This window comes from Gouania willdenowi, chromosome 21, assembly GCF_900634775.1.
Source record: "Gouania willdenowi chromosome 21, fGouWil2.1, whole genome shotgun sequence".
Taxonomy (NCBI): Eukaryota; Metazoa; Chordata; class Actinopteri; order Blenniiformes; family Gobiesocidae; genus Gouania; species Gouania willdenowi.
The window spans coordinates 573,909-587,818 of NC_041064.1; the positions used below are offsets into that span (position 1 = coordinate 573,909).

The 13,910-nt window shown below is 44.8% G+C and overlaps 1 protein-coding gene across 1 annotated transcript in view; it reads left to right on the plus strand.

Annotated features, from left to right (window-relative positions):
* The window catches only part of ttn.2 (titin, tandem duplicate 2), a 214,246-nt gene that overhangs the window by 77,696 nt on the left and 122,640 nt on the right, over window positions 1–13,910 (plus strand). Inside the window, 17 exon segments of the mRNA XM_028435600.1 lie at window positions 3,615–3,686; window positions 3,798–3,887; window positions 3,973–4,056; window positions 4,861–4,905; window positions 5,158–6,774; window positions 7,229–7,279; window positions 7,938–8,333; window positions 8,497–8,775; window positions 9,182–9,451; window positions 9,529–9,668; window positions 10,183–10,309; window positions 10,694–10,960; window positions 11,065–11,331; window positions 11,972–12,235; window positions 12,819–12,958; window positions 13,071–13,197; window positions 13,341–13,607. Coding sequence (XP_028291401.1) covers window positions 3,615–3,686; window positions 3,798–3,887; window positions 3,973–4,056; window positions 4,861–4,905; window positions 5,158–6,774; window positions 7,229–7,279; window positions 7,938–8,333; window positions 8,497–8,775; window positions 9,182–9,451; window positions 9,529–9,668; window positions 10,183–10,309; window positions 10,694–10,960; window positions 11,065–11,331; window positions 11,972–12,235; window positions 12,819–12,958; window positions 13,071–13,197; window positions 13,341–13,607 — 4,503 coding nt within the window.

Here is a 13,910-nt window from a genome sequence, read left to right on the forward strand (position 1 = left end):
GAAATCTCGGAGGAAGAAGACGAAGAACAAACTGGATTTATACCTTGTGAAAGAACATTTTTTCCTGATATGAAGGAACTAAAGACCATTCCAAACATAGATGAACAGGTTAGATCACAAACAGCCATTGTTAGAGAACAAAGTCCAAAAGAGATTTCCTTTAAAGACAAAAAGCTTAAAAAGTCAGAGGAGATTCTGTCCAGGATTGATGAAGGTTATGTTGAAGATGAGACTTCAGAAAAATTTAAGTCTGAGAAAGAAAAACTGAAATTACTCAAAACTAAAGAAGCAGCTGCAAAAGAACCAGCAAACGTCCTTAGAGTTAAAGGAAAAGGTTTTAAAGAGAGTCCTGTTAAAAAAGAAATGCCTAATGAAGGTTCAAGAGTCAAAGAAGAAACCCTTACAACTGAGTCTGAACCAGACCAAGAGGAAGTCCCAAAACATCTGAAGACTGTGGTAGAGAAAGACCAGATAAAGATCAGTAAAGTTAAAGATCAAACCATTAAAGTTTCTCCTCTAAAGGAGGTTAAAACTGAAGAACAGATTGACAAGAAAGTCACATCATCAATGGAGGAGACATCCAGAGAAGTAGAAACAGCTCCTGAATTTCAGTCGGATCTTGATGAAGCTTTTCAGGAAGATGAATCAAAGTCAGGAAAGGGGATGCTGCAATTACTCAACACTGAAGAAATTGTTGGACAATTCCCAACAAAAAATGAGATAATTCAAGGAATAACTTCAAAAGAGCAAATGTCTATGGAAGGTTCAATAGCCAAAGAAGAAACCCTTACAGCTGAGTCTGAACCAGACCAAGAAAAACTAACCAAACATCCAAAGACTGTTAGAAAGAAAGACCAGATGAAGATCAGCGAAGTTAGAGATCAAACCTTTAAAGTTTCTCCTTTAAAGGAGGTTAAAACTGAAGAGCAGGTTGACAGGAAAGTTTTAATCACAGCCATGTTGGAGGAGACATCCAGAGAAGTAGAAACAGCTCCAACTGTTCAGTCCACAACAATTGTAGTTAGAAATGAATATAGCAGCAGCGCTCCCGATAACAGAGCACATAGCCCATTACCAATGAAGCTACATCTGTCTACAGTTTGCTCTGATGTCAGTGAAAATAAAACAGATCAGATTTCAATGAGAGAGAAAACACTTGAACCACCAACCTCAAAACATCTTATAATGGTCCCAGAAACTGCAGAAAGACTCGCAGAGAAAACCCTGAAACCAAAACAGAAAATAGTGACAACGGAATTAGAAAGTGAAAAAACGCAGTCAGAGGAAAAAGATAAAGTGAAAGAAAAAAGAGCAAAGTCGGACAAAAGGACCAAAGTGTCTCTTCAGGAAATCCAATCAAAGGTTGTTATAGTTAGACATGAGTTTGAAGTTGCGATTCCTTTTGAAGCTTCAGAAATCCAAAGTGAAGAAATGACAAACAGGCATTCTGTAGCTCCTGTGATGGAGGTGGCATCTGGTAGATCTCAGGTCATAAACCAGGAAGACGTGCAGTCAAACACTCTGCAGACACATGTAGTACATGATGACAGACAGATTGTCAGTTTATCAGAGTCTGCATGTGTACAGGAAGGTTTTATAAAGAAGTCGTCAACAGATTCTGAGGGTAAAAAAGAAAAGATCACAGTTCAACAGACATTACCTGATAAAACAGTTTCAAAAGCAGCAGTTTCTGAGTCTTTAGTGGAACCAGAAACTGCAGAAACATTTGAAGAAACAAAACCAATGCAAAAACAGATCAAAGCAATGACAGAAGTCACAGAGAATCTTTCAAAAGTTAACAATTTGTTTAAAAAAGAAAAACCAAAGTCAGACAAAGGGACCAAAGAATCTCTTCAGGAAGTCCAATCAAAGTTTGTTACAGTTAGAGATAAGTTTGAACATGTTTTTCCTTTTGAACTGACAGAAACACAACCTGAACAAACAATAGACAGGCATTCTGTAGCCCCTGTGATGGTGGTAGTATTTGATAGATCTCAGGTCATAAACCAGGAGGACGTGCAGTCAAACACTCTACAGACACATGTAGTACATGATGACAGACAGACTGTGAGTTTATCAGAGTCTGTACATGTACAGGAAGGTTTTATAAAGAAGTCATCAACAGATTCTGAGGTGAAGAGTTCTATAACAGATACGCTCGCAGATCCAGACATTTTACCTGTTACATCAACTTCAAAAGCAGATGTATCTCAGACTTCCGTGGAATCAGAAACTGTAGAAAATCTTCCAGAGATAAAACCGGCTAAAAAACTGCAATCAATGGTGACAGAAGCAAAAGAAACTGTGTCTGAAGAAGTAGTAGATAAGGTGAAAGAAAAAAGCCCAAAGTCAGACAAAAGTACCAAACCTTCTATTGAAGAAGTCCAGTGTAGGACAGCTACAGTCGAAACTAGTTCTGAAATTATCAGTCTGTTAAAGGAAACCCATCAGGAGGATCAGAGGACAGTCTCAGCTGTGCCTGGGGTGGAGTTGGTTTCTGAGAAAGCTTTGATAAGCAAACCTAAAGCTGAGGAGACAATTTCTATTAAAGATGTAAACTTTGAAAAGCTCAGTCCTCCACAAAGACCCAAAGCTTCATTAGGAGACGTTATAGCTAAGGTAGTTAATGAGGAACCATCGGTGGTTCAGTTAAAGGATACACTAACAGACAGAGGACAGGTTCCACAGGAAGACACTTTGCAAATGCTTGATAAACCCTGGGATGCTGCAGAGGAAACTGAGGAGAGAACAGCCATCAAACAAAGGAAAACAGAAGCTTCTGTAGGTGGCATGTTGGGAAGAAAAGTCCCCAAACACAGCTCAGAGGAAATACGTAAAGATAAGACTACAGATCAGTCATCATTGAATCTAATTCAGTCCACAGTGACAGTAAAAACTGATCAATCTGAAACTTGTCCTTTAAATGAGTCAGTATTTAAAAAAGAACCAATTCAAAGGAAAGCAGCACTAACACCAACAGCACAGGTGTCATCAGAAGAAGAAGACAGATTGGACATTTACCACCAGGAACACATGGCTCCAACAATGGAGACATTAGTAGGCCCACAGTTAGTCGAGGTATATGGGTTAAAAGACACAGAACCTTCAGTAACAGATACCATAGTACGCACAATAAGTGCTGCAGACACCACCACCAAATCATCAGAGGCTCCAACTGTCCACCAAGCATCCTCTGAAGAAGACCATGTCACAGCTAGGGAGAGGGCAGGAGAAGACATCCAGCAGGTCCTCATTCAGAGAGGTACAGAGGGAGGAATGTGTCACTACGCACGTTGTTTTTACCGCTGTGCACCCGTGTGTCCTTTACGGGGACGTCTTAGGATCATCACTCCTCTGAGGTCCATGTCACATCACCCATTGTGTTTGTTCACTGTGAGGAAGTGTTAGCCTCTCCTAGCTTCTTTATCTCTAAAGCACCAGATCCTTGTGTTGCTCTCACAGTTTCTTTAATCCTGCGTGTTGTGTTGTCTATATTTCACTGCATCCTCAAAGTGTCAGTGAAATATCTTCTCTTGTTTGTTTGTCTCTTTTAAAGCTGTAGACAAGAACAGCCAGTCTCTGTGTGCACTTATTCTGTCTTTTTCAATTTTAAGTTCCTCCGAAGGAGAAGGAAGCACCAGTGTCTGTCAAAGTGCCGGCGATGAAGCCCTTGGCTCCTTCAGAAGGTACCAATCTCTCTCTGTGTGTCTCTTTACATTTAGCCTTTACACATTCTACACAGATGTGTACGCCCCTCTTATCTTCATTTGACCTTCTTTTAACTTTGCACTCCAAAGCCAAAATTCCAGAAGTTGTTAAAAAGCCTGTAATCATGGAGAAACCTGAAGCGGAGAAGAAAATGACTGTACCAGCAGAAGTGAAGCCAGGTATCATCAGAAAAGTCCTACTAACAATCTTTAGAAAGTTATTTTGTCTCTGACAATCCCTTGGTTGCTTCTTTCCTTCATAAAGTCATTGAACCTGTCGCAAAGAGGACAGAAGAACCTTCCAAGAAAGAAGAAATCACTGTGAAGGAGAAGATACCTCCACAGACAGGTAGGAGGTTCACGGCTGCATCTGTCAGTCTGTGTTTGCTGGGCTGTAAAGGCCGTAATGCTGTGTTCAGTCTATCTTTCATTAATCTTCTTTATGAGCATAACTCATCAGCTTTGACTGGTTTTAGACCAGTTTAGACTCAGTGATGTATTTAATGTGGTCTGATCATGGCCGAGCTCAAACATAGACATGAACAAACTCCTTTTAACTGTCCAAAGCTAGTCCTCCTGGAGTAGATCTTCCACTGATAAAATCATCGCTGCAACACCTGTCCATCACCCTGAAGTCACATCTTCTGTTGGAAATCAACTCTACTGTGAGACCTTAGGTCACATGCAGCATTTGCAGTCAAAGTTTCTCATTAAATCCTGTTCACATTATCAGGCAGATTAACACTTTGAAATCACACATTGTTTATGCGTCTGAGGGGCTTTAAAACTATGATTTTCAACAGAAATGGGGACTTGCAGAAGATTTATCAGCTTTGGTCACATTTAAGGACATTGATACGGTCATATCTGTTTGTTCTGCTCTACAGTACACATGTAGTGAAGTACCAGGGTGAGTTTTAAAGATAGATATAATTTAATCTCTCTCTCGGAGGACTGGAGCCCACTCCAGGGTGTACCTTTCCTTGGATTTTTGTGTTTCCTTAAAGTGCACAACCATGCAGTATATCTAGAATTTTTGCATTTTACTGTAAAACAAGCTGAGATTGAATTCATGATACGACTTCTCATTCTGTTCCTATCCGATGTGTGGGTAACCCATTCTGATCACTGTAAATCATTGTCTTTGAACCAGATGAAACCAAAGGACCAGTTCAAGCACCAGGAGGAGTAAAGAAAGGTAGGAGAACCCATTAACGCCCCCCCCCCCCCATCACCTCAGTACATTAAACACACCCGACCCGGGAAGGGTTTGGATTAATTTTAACTGGTTTTCTGGTTTCTTCACCAGTGAGTCTTTGTTCCTTTACATGTGTTGCGTTTCGTTATTTTACTCTAAAGTGTTTAGTTTGTGTCCGTTTGGTTTGTGCTTGTTTAAACTGTGATATCTGTTTTAGTGTCAGTGAGTAACATCAAACCTTTGCTGCCCCAGAATTGGTTTTACCTAAAAAAGGTAAAATTCAGACAGAAGAGGAGGGAACGTTTGAGATTCCCACTTTGAGAAAAACCACCAAGGTGGTTCGAGAGGTGGAGGAGCAGCAGGAGGTCATCAAACTGAAGAAAATCCCTTCTAAAACTAAAGAACCAGAAGATGAGTTGAAACTTCGGAGAGCCACTAAAACTACCATTGTGGACATAGAGGAGGTGGTCCAAAGGGAGGAGGAGCCTGAGGTTTCATATAGTACCAGGAGAGCTGCAGAGGAGAAGAAGCCTCGCGAGAAGGCAGAGTTGGTGAAAAAACCAGAGCTCTTTGAAGGTAAAGAGGAGGAGCTAAAAGAAGCGCCTAAAGAAGCATGGAGCCCTCAGAAACGTGTTACTGCAGAGAAGATACCAGAGGAGCTAAAAGCTCTGAAAAAAACCCCCAAAGCACCAAAAGAGGCTGAGGTTGAGGCACCGAGTGCAGCTTTGAAGAAAGTGAAGAAGTTGGCTTTAGACAATGAGGACCCAGAAGTGGTCAAACTAAAGCCATTTGAAAAGCCTGTTAAAGTAGCAGAAGAGCAGCCCAAGGAGAAGAAAGAGGCACCAGAGAGGGACTCAGTGGATTTTGAGAAATGGGAACGAACACCAAAGGAAGTCGAATTCAAAGAACCTCCACAAAAGCCAGACAAACCTCCTGTAGAAGATACAGCTCCTGCAGCCAAGGTGCAAAAGCCTGTAGAGAAGAAGGCAGCCCCCCCAAAGGAGCCAGAAGAGAACAAAGCTCTTAAAAAGGTTAAGAAGTTACCAACAACTGAACAAGAGCTGGAAGGTGTCAAACTGAAACCTTTTTCCAAGCCTTCAAAAGAGGCAGAGGAGCCAGAGAAGAAACCTGCTGAGGACAAAGAGAAGAAGCCCACTGATTATATGAGCCGCCGTCTCCCGAGTCCAACAGAATTACCAAAACTACAAAAACCTGAAGCCAAGCCAGAAAAAGCTGAGGTCCCAGCAGCCCCCGAGAGGAAACCAGACATGCCTCAAGAAGCAGCTCCAGTGGAGAAGAAGGAGTCTCCTCCTCCTGCCAAGAAAGCTGAGAAAGTCCTAGAGAAAGTCCCAGAGGAGCCCAAACCTCTTCTGAAAAAAGTGGGAGTCATCTCGAAATCCAAGCAAGAGAAGGAAGACATCACCCTCAAACCTGTGGATCAGCTCAAGAAGGTGGAGCTAAAAAAGACTCCATCTCCCAAGGTGGAAAAGGTGAAAGAGGCAGAGGCTGTCCCAGTGGAGAAGAAGCCACAGATTGACAAACTGAAAAAGGCTCCCAAAACAGTTTCACCCGTAGAATCCATTGAAGCCGTGACTCTGAAGAAGACCCCAAAGAAGCCCTCACCAGAGGAGGCGGAGGTCCCAGATAAAGGAAAGCTTCCTCTGGTCAAAGAGGTTTCTCCTGGAGCTGTGCAGTTGATGAAGGTCTCCACACAGCCTGAGGAGGAGGTGTTTGAGGAGGAGTTTGAAGGTGGGGAGGGGGCGGAGCCTGAAGAAGAAGAGGCCTGGGGTTGGGAGTTGGTTCCTACAGAAGACTGGGAAAGAGAAGGTGTAGAAGGCGCTGTGGAGGCGCCGGGGGTGTCCAGGAGAGGTGAGACGACTACGGTCCAATCATCTCCTCCCATTCCACCATCATGTTCACCTAAACCAGCTTCAAACCATTGTCTTCAACCAGCACTCCCATGCTGTGTGCTCTGTATGGTCTCATCATGTCTGTGTCCGTCCCTCCATGACATCGAACATCTCATCTTCTCCTTCTTTTCCTCCATCACTCACAGGCACAAAGGCTCCGACCTGTAAGGCCTTCACACACCAGACGACCTTCAGCCAATCTTCATCATAATGATGGAAACCATGTGATCAAAAGAAACATGAATGATTCTCATGCTTCTGTCGTCCTCGGTGTGTGAAGGCCTTCAGGATTTAATCATCTTCATCACTTCATTTCATTACCTAACGCATTCACCATCATCCACATCCCACTTCGTCTGTGAAACTGACGTCCTCACATAGGACACATGATTAAACATTATGTCTCTGAACAGAGGGACAACCAGCAGAGGAGGCCGGACGAGGCAGAGGACGAGGACTGAAGCGTAAGTGTCATACTTTAGAAATACAAACGCACAAACTACACACAATACCTCAGAGGCTGCTTGTTGGGGAAGAAGGTTCTGGAGTCAGTCAAGTTGGAGAGAAGAAAACACACCACAGGCTGTTCATTCGGGGGGGGCGAATGAGAATAGAGAAGGTGTTTTGAGACGGGCTAGCCATAACATGGCTGCCAGCCAGCGTGTGTGTGTGTGTCAGAGAGAGAAAAAAAAGCTGAACGTGTGTCCATTTCTCCTCCACGGATCACTGACTGTTTCACCCATGCATGCACTCATCGTCACTCACAGTCACATCCATGCACATTTCTCCACTGCGGGATGAATAAAGAATATTTATCTGCTGTAATTCAGTTTCCTCTACTAACACCTCCAATTCTGCTACTTCACATTTTTATTTTCACTTCCACACACTCATGTTCACCCTCCATGTTCAACACAACGCGTACAAAACTCATTAAATAAGGGCGTTCTGTACCACTTCTGCACGTGCACTAATCATTGCTGCAATCTTTGTGAATTCCTCGCAGCAGTTGAGGAAACTGCATCACTAAAGGATTTAAGGAAGCAACCGGTTTACCACCCTTTATTTCAGATCTTAGTGAATCTGAATATTTTCAATACAATGTTTGTGTTTCACCTGTAGCGAAGCAGACTCCCTCCCCAGGCGAGGGCCGGGGCCGCGGCCTGAAGCCCGGTGGTAAAGGTCCGTCCCCCCCGGAGGATCCCTTTGGAGGGTTCAAGCTCAAAGCCGTTCCTCTGAAGTTCATCAAGAAGCTGCAGGACATCGTGCTGCAGGAGGCCGAGTCCATCGGCTCGTCTGCCGTGTTTGAGTGCGAGGTCTCGCCCTCTACGGCCATCACCTCCTGGATGAAGGACGGCAGCAACCTGCGGGAAAGTCCCAAGCACAAGTTCACCTCAGATGGAAAAGACCGCAAGCTGAACATCATCGACGTGCAGCTGTCGGACACGGGCGAGTACACCTGTATCGCAAAGAATGCTGGGAAGGAGATTTCCTGCACGGCCAAGCTGATTGTGGAAGGTAATGTCTCCCAAACATTTATCAGCATACATTTAACAAAGCAAAAACTCATCTGGAAACATCTAATAATACACATGCACGATGTTAGTGAGAAACATTAAGGACACAAATGCATTCAGAATGTAGTTTTAAGGATTGAACCCAGTGTTTCTTGTTCTCCCAGAGCTCCCAGTGAAGTGGCTGAAGGAGTTGGAGGAGGAGACATCTGCACTGAAGGGTCAACCCATCTACATGACCTGTGAGCTGAACAAGGAGAGGGACGTGGTGTGGAAGAAGAATGGAGAGGTGCTGAAGACGAAGGAGAACAAGATCCAGATCAACATCATCGGCATGCAGCATGCTGTCACCATCCAGAACTCTGCTGAGGAGGACGCCGGCGTATACAGCTGTGAGGTGTCCGCACAGGAGGAGGTGAAGACCAGCACCAACGTCAAAATTATCGGTAAGAAAGACCAGACGGTGATTCCACAGTTGAACCTAGTAGTTACAAGCAAAGATCAGGAGAGTTTGGATCCAAGGAAGGCCTTCTCAGGGAGGTTTAGACCCAGGAGTGCAGGTTCTCTTGTGGTTCTCAAACCCAAATCTGATCTGGTCAGTGTGTTCAGACCCTTTGGTTCATTATAGATGTGTGTTGCTCAGCGATCATCAAAGTTACTGAGTGACAATACCAGAACCATCTGAAAACAACTTCAGAGAAATAAGAGAAACACGTGCTCACAAGCTAGGAGAACATGCAAACTTCCAACAGAAAGTCCTAATGTTGAGGCCTTGAGTCTTTGTTGTTATGATAGTACTTCTGTTCAAGTTAAGATGTTGACGAGTTGTTTAACTCATTCTAACTCGTGCAGAGATAATCAAAGACTGGATCGTGAGACCACTCAGGGATCAGCATGTGAAACCAAAGGCCGCTGCCACCTTCAAGTGTGAGCTCTTTAAGGACACGCCCAACTGGAAGTGGCTGAAAGGAGAGAACGAGATCACTCTGTCGGACAAGGTGGAGATCAAGAAGGAAGGAAAGGAGCTCACGCTTACCATCAAGAATTGCCAACCTGAAGACGTGGCTGAGTACTCCATGGAGGTGGAAGGACGTGTCTATACGGCCAAGCTGACCCTCGGAGGTTTGTCCTTTTACCTGATCCTCAGTGTAGCTCATCTTAAGCTGCTGTTTGAGTTCTGACGGTGCTTTGGTTCACAGAGCGGGAGGCTGAGATCCTAAAGCCTCTGGCTAGTGTTGAAGTGGTAGAGAAGGAAGAAGCTACGTTCGAGACGGAGATCTCTGAGGATGACATTCCTGGTGAATGGAAGCTCAAAGGAGAGCTTCTGACCAGATCCCCGGTAAGAGTCACCGTTACTTCATCAGTGAGACACTGGTATGACCAGTTCAATACCAGTTCAATAACTAGTCAGTAATATGAACATCAATAATTATAATTGTTTTGATCTGTTCTTTTACTTTGTCACAGATGTATAAAAAATAGATCTGTTCCTAAATGTATAAACAAACCAAATTTAAATGTAACTGTGTAACTGGAAAGATGAAAAACGTTTCCTCCACAACCTTCAGGGATGTTTCTGATAGTTTCACATTCCTTCCAAACATGTTTTATATCATTCCAGGTGAGGGAGAAGGAAACTAGAAGGATTGTGTTTGGTTAGCTTAGCATGTCGTGACCAGTCCCACTTGTTTGGGTTAGCTTAGCATGTAGCTGTGCTGGCTGAGTCTGGTCAAAGGGTAAAGGGGCGTGGCTATGTTATTATGTCCACTCATCGTCTCGTTGGAGTGATTGCCGTCATCTGATGGTATATGGTTCAGTCTGAGTAGCTGAGTAACTCGTGTTTTTGTATCCAGACGTGTGACATCCACATGGAACGCGGCATGCGTAAACTCACCCTTAAAAACTGCCAGTTGGACCAGGCCGGAGAGGTGTCGTACCAGGCCCTCAACGCCATCACCAGTGCCATGCTCAACGTTAAAGGTAAGAGAATCTGGAAGGGTGAGAATAAAGGCCTGATATCTGCTGTTTCTCTATGAAGCTGAAAGGCCTGTGAGAGCAGACTAGACCTTTGTTCAGACCACAGACCACCACCCCTACCTTAGCTCTGTGTCAGGTCGGCGTGGCACTGACTGCTGAGGGTCTGTCAGTGTGTTGTTAAACTATGTGTGAGCTTGTGTAACTAAACTCTAGTTCAGTTGTTCTACAAACAGAGGCCACATTCTGAGGTAGGGGAGGTGAACACCATCTTCTGTGTTTTATCAGACAGCATGGCCTCTGGGGCGTAGAGTGTCCTGTTGTTGTTGTTGGTGTTGTGTTGTGTTGTGTTGATGTTGTTAACGGCCTTCTGCCACCTGTGTCACCCAGAAATTGAGATGGACTTTGTGGTCCCGCTGAAGGACGTGTGTGTGCCTGAAAAGAAACAGGCTAAGTTTGAATGCACCATCACCAAAGACGTCCCTAAGGTCATGTGGTACAGAGGGAGTGACATCATCACCCCTGACCAAAAGTATGACATCATCGATGATGGAAAGAGACACATGCTGGTCATTAACTGCTGTGAGTTTGAGGATGAGGATGATTACACCATCGAGGTGTTGGGTAAATCTTCCAAAGCCCGGTTGACGGTAGAGGGTAAGTGCGTTCTGGCGCTGATGGAGCGTCGCGGCTCTATATTCTTCAGTGTGTGTGTTACTGTGGCTCCGTGAGTGAACGTGTCTGTGTCGACATGGTTCTAGGTATCAGGCTCAAATTTATCTCACCAATAAAGGACCAAACGGTGAAGGAAGGAAACACGGCTCGCTTTGAGCTGGAGCTTTCCCACAACAACATCCCTGTCACCTGGTACAAAAACGACGTTAAGATCCACCCCAGCAGAACCGTCCTCACACATGTGGATGGAAAGAAGCATGTGCTCGAAATACAAGACGTCACGCTGGACGACATCTGTCAGATTAAGGCTGAGGCCAAAGGGATTCCGTCCATGGCCAACCTGACGGTTATAGGTAACCTGAGAGCCAACAGCCGCCCTCTTTGTCTACCGTGTACTGTCCTCTGTCTCCCTGTGTCCATCTACACCAGTTCTCCATTACTGGTCCACTTCATCCTTAAAAACCATTCCAGCAGTTAGACAAAGACATGCTGCAATTTGATCTGAACAAGTATCGTAGCTCAGACTCAGACTTTATTCCAGGTAATTTCAGGTCTCTGTGTGAAGAAAAAAGAAAACCATGAATATACTGTACATATATTAACACACACACATACATGAAAAGGTCTAATACGTGAGAACAGTTCCCAGGTTTTAGCGCATAGCAGCAAATTCCTAAATTTTGCAGAGATAATTCCTTCCCCGAAAGTGTTTCTATACTGAAAGTGACCAGATGGAAAAAGTAGATATTAGCCTGTAGTAAGTAGGTTACTGCCCCCTAGTGTCAGCAGTAAGAATAGACCGCTGATTCAAAGGTCAAATATCCACAACCTGGAGTGAACTCAGGTCTGTGACTAGGTGAGACGCTCTGGTTCAGACCGTCCATCCATTGTGTGTCTGTTGTGTTATTGTGTGCACGCTCTGTCCATTGTGTCTGGTCTTGTGTTGTGTACACATTGTGGAGAGTCACCCTCCACACGCTGTGCTGGTTTCAGAGGGCGACCCGTACTTCACGGTGAAACTGCAGGACTTCACTGCAGTGGAGAAGGACAAGGTGCAGCTGGACTGTGAGCTCAGTAAAGATGTGGAGGTGTTGTGGTACTATGAGGAGGCAGAGGTCAAAGCCTCCAAAGCTCTGTCCATCAAAGCTGAGGGCAAACGCAGAAGCCTCCTCATTAAGAGGGTCACAGACAAGGATGGAGGACGGTACGTGTGCGACTGTGGGACGGACAAGACCGCAGCCACACTGCACATTGAAGGTAAAGCAACCCCCCCTAACATCACCTCATCTCCTCCGTGTCTCCATCACTTCTTAATCATGGTCCACGCGTGTCAGGAGAAACACTGGGACCATCCCTCACCTCTTTACTGAAACCTCTTCTCCTTTACAAACCTGACCAGTGAAATCAGGATCAACCAGTGACTGGTTTCATGGTTATTGGCTGAGGAGGAACGTGCTCAGTAAATGAGCTGTCATCTGTGTGTGTGCGTGTGTGTGTGTGGTGTGTGTGTCTGTGTGTGGGGGTGGGGGGTGGGGGGTGGATGCTGGTAACTGTGTGAACGTCACATGTCAAACCTCCTTATTGAAACCCTGTCACTGACCCAGAACGTCCAGAACCAATCCAGTGGATTTTTCACTGGTTTCGTCTGGTGCTGATTGGGTGTTGAATAATGTGGCGGATCAATGAGGTTTCATCTGTCAGTGTGTGTCTGTGTCAGTGTTACCAAAGCATATTGTCTATCAACCTACAGTGGGAGGAGAGATGCTGGTAACCTTCCTGTAGATGTTTTGTGTGAATACTTGTCAGTGTCTCCTATAAGAGTCTTTCTCCCAAATGTCAGCTCGCCACATTAAAGTGGTCCGGCCGATGTACGGCGCAGAGGTGTTTGATGGAGAGACAGCTCGCTTCGAGGTGGAGCTGAGCGAGGACGATGTCCATGGCCAGTGGAAGCTGAATGGAGAAGTCCTCAGCCCTTCAGCTGTACGTTCTCTCACTTTTATCTCACTAGATGTGGATAAAACTCTTTTAATCTGTGACCAAAGCTTCACTTTAGTCTTCTGGAGGTTTGCTAACGTTTGCTGGCCGCCCACAGGACGTAGAGATAGTGGAAGATGGAGCAAAACACACACTGGTCCTTTACAACTGCAGAGTTCCTCAGACAGGCGAGCTAGCATTTGCCGCCGCTAATGCCAAATGCTCTGTAAACTTGAAAGTAAAGGGTGAGCCTTTGTTCGTTCTTTCACTCCAAAGCCTGCAGCACTTCACCTCTGCTCTTAACTCTGATGCCTTACTCATGTTCTGTAGAAGTGGTAAAGTGTGTGTTTCTCTTCAATTTTCCTGCTACTGGACTCAAACCCAACAGAGCTGCCCGTCTCCTTCATTACGCCTCTGACAGATCTGCACGTCTATGAGAAAGACGAGGCTAAGTTTGAGGTGGAAGTTTCTAGAGATCCCAAAAACTTTCGCTGGTTGAAGGGATCTCAGGATCTTTCCAGCGATGACACGTATAAACTGAGCGTGGAAGGGCTCAGACACCGTTTGGTAATAAAGTCGGCCCGGTACGAAGACGAGGCCAAGTACATGTTTGAGGCAGAGGACAAAAGGACGTCGGGGAAGTTAATTATCAAAGGTAAACACAGAGACTTCTTAGAAGTGTTCCGAGAAGAACAAAGTAGAATCAAACACTTCTGTTCAAATCCAAACATCAGCAAACACGACAATGAGTGATGTTATTAAGTACTCACTGATCTCTGCAGGGAATAGTTTGTCTTAGTTTTATTGGTCTGAGAAATCCGGCGAGTCACTGAAAGTAATCAGTGTCACGTTGGTTAGCACGAGCTAGTCCTGAAATCCACACACTGTCAGTCCTGTGCACTTAGTCGATTAAATTTAACCTATTTAAACTGACTTTGAAGGTTACCACTCACTGGAA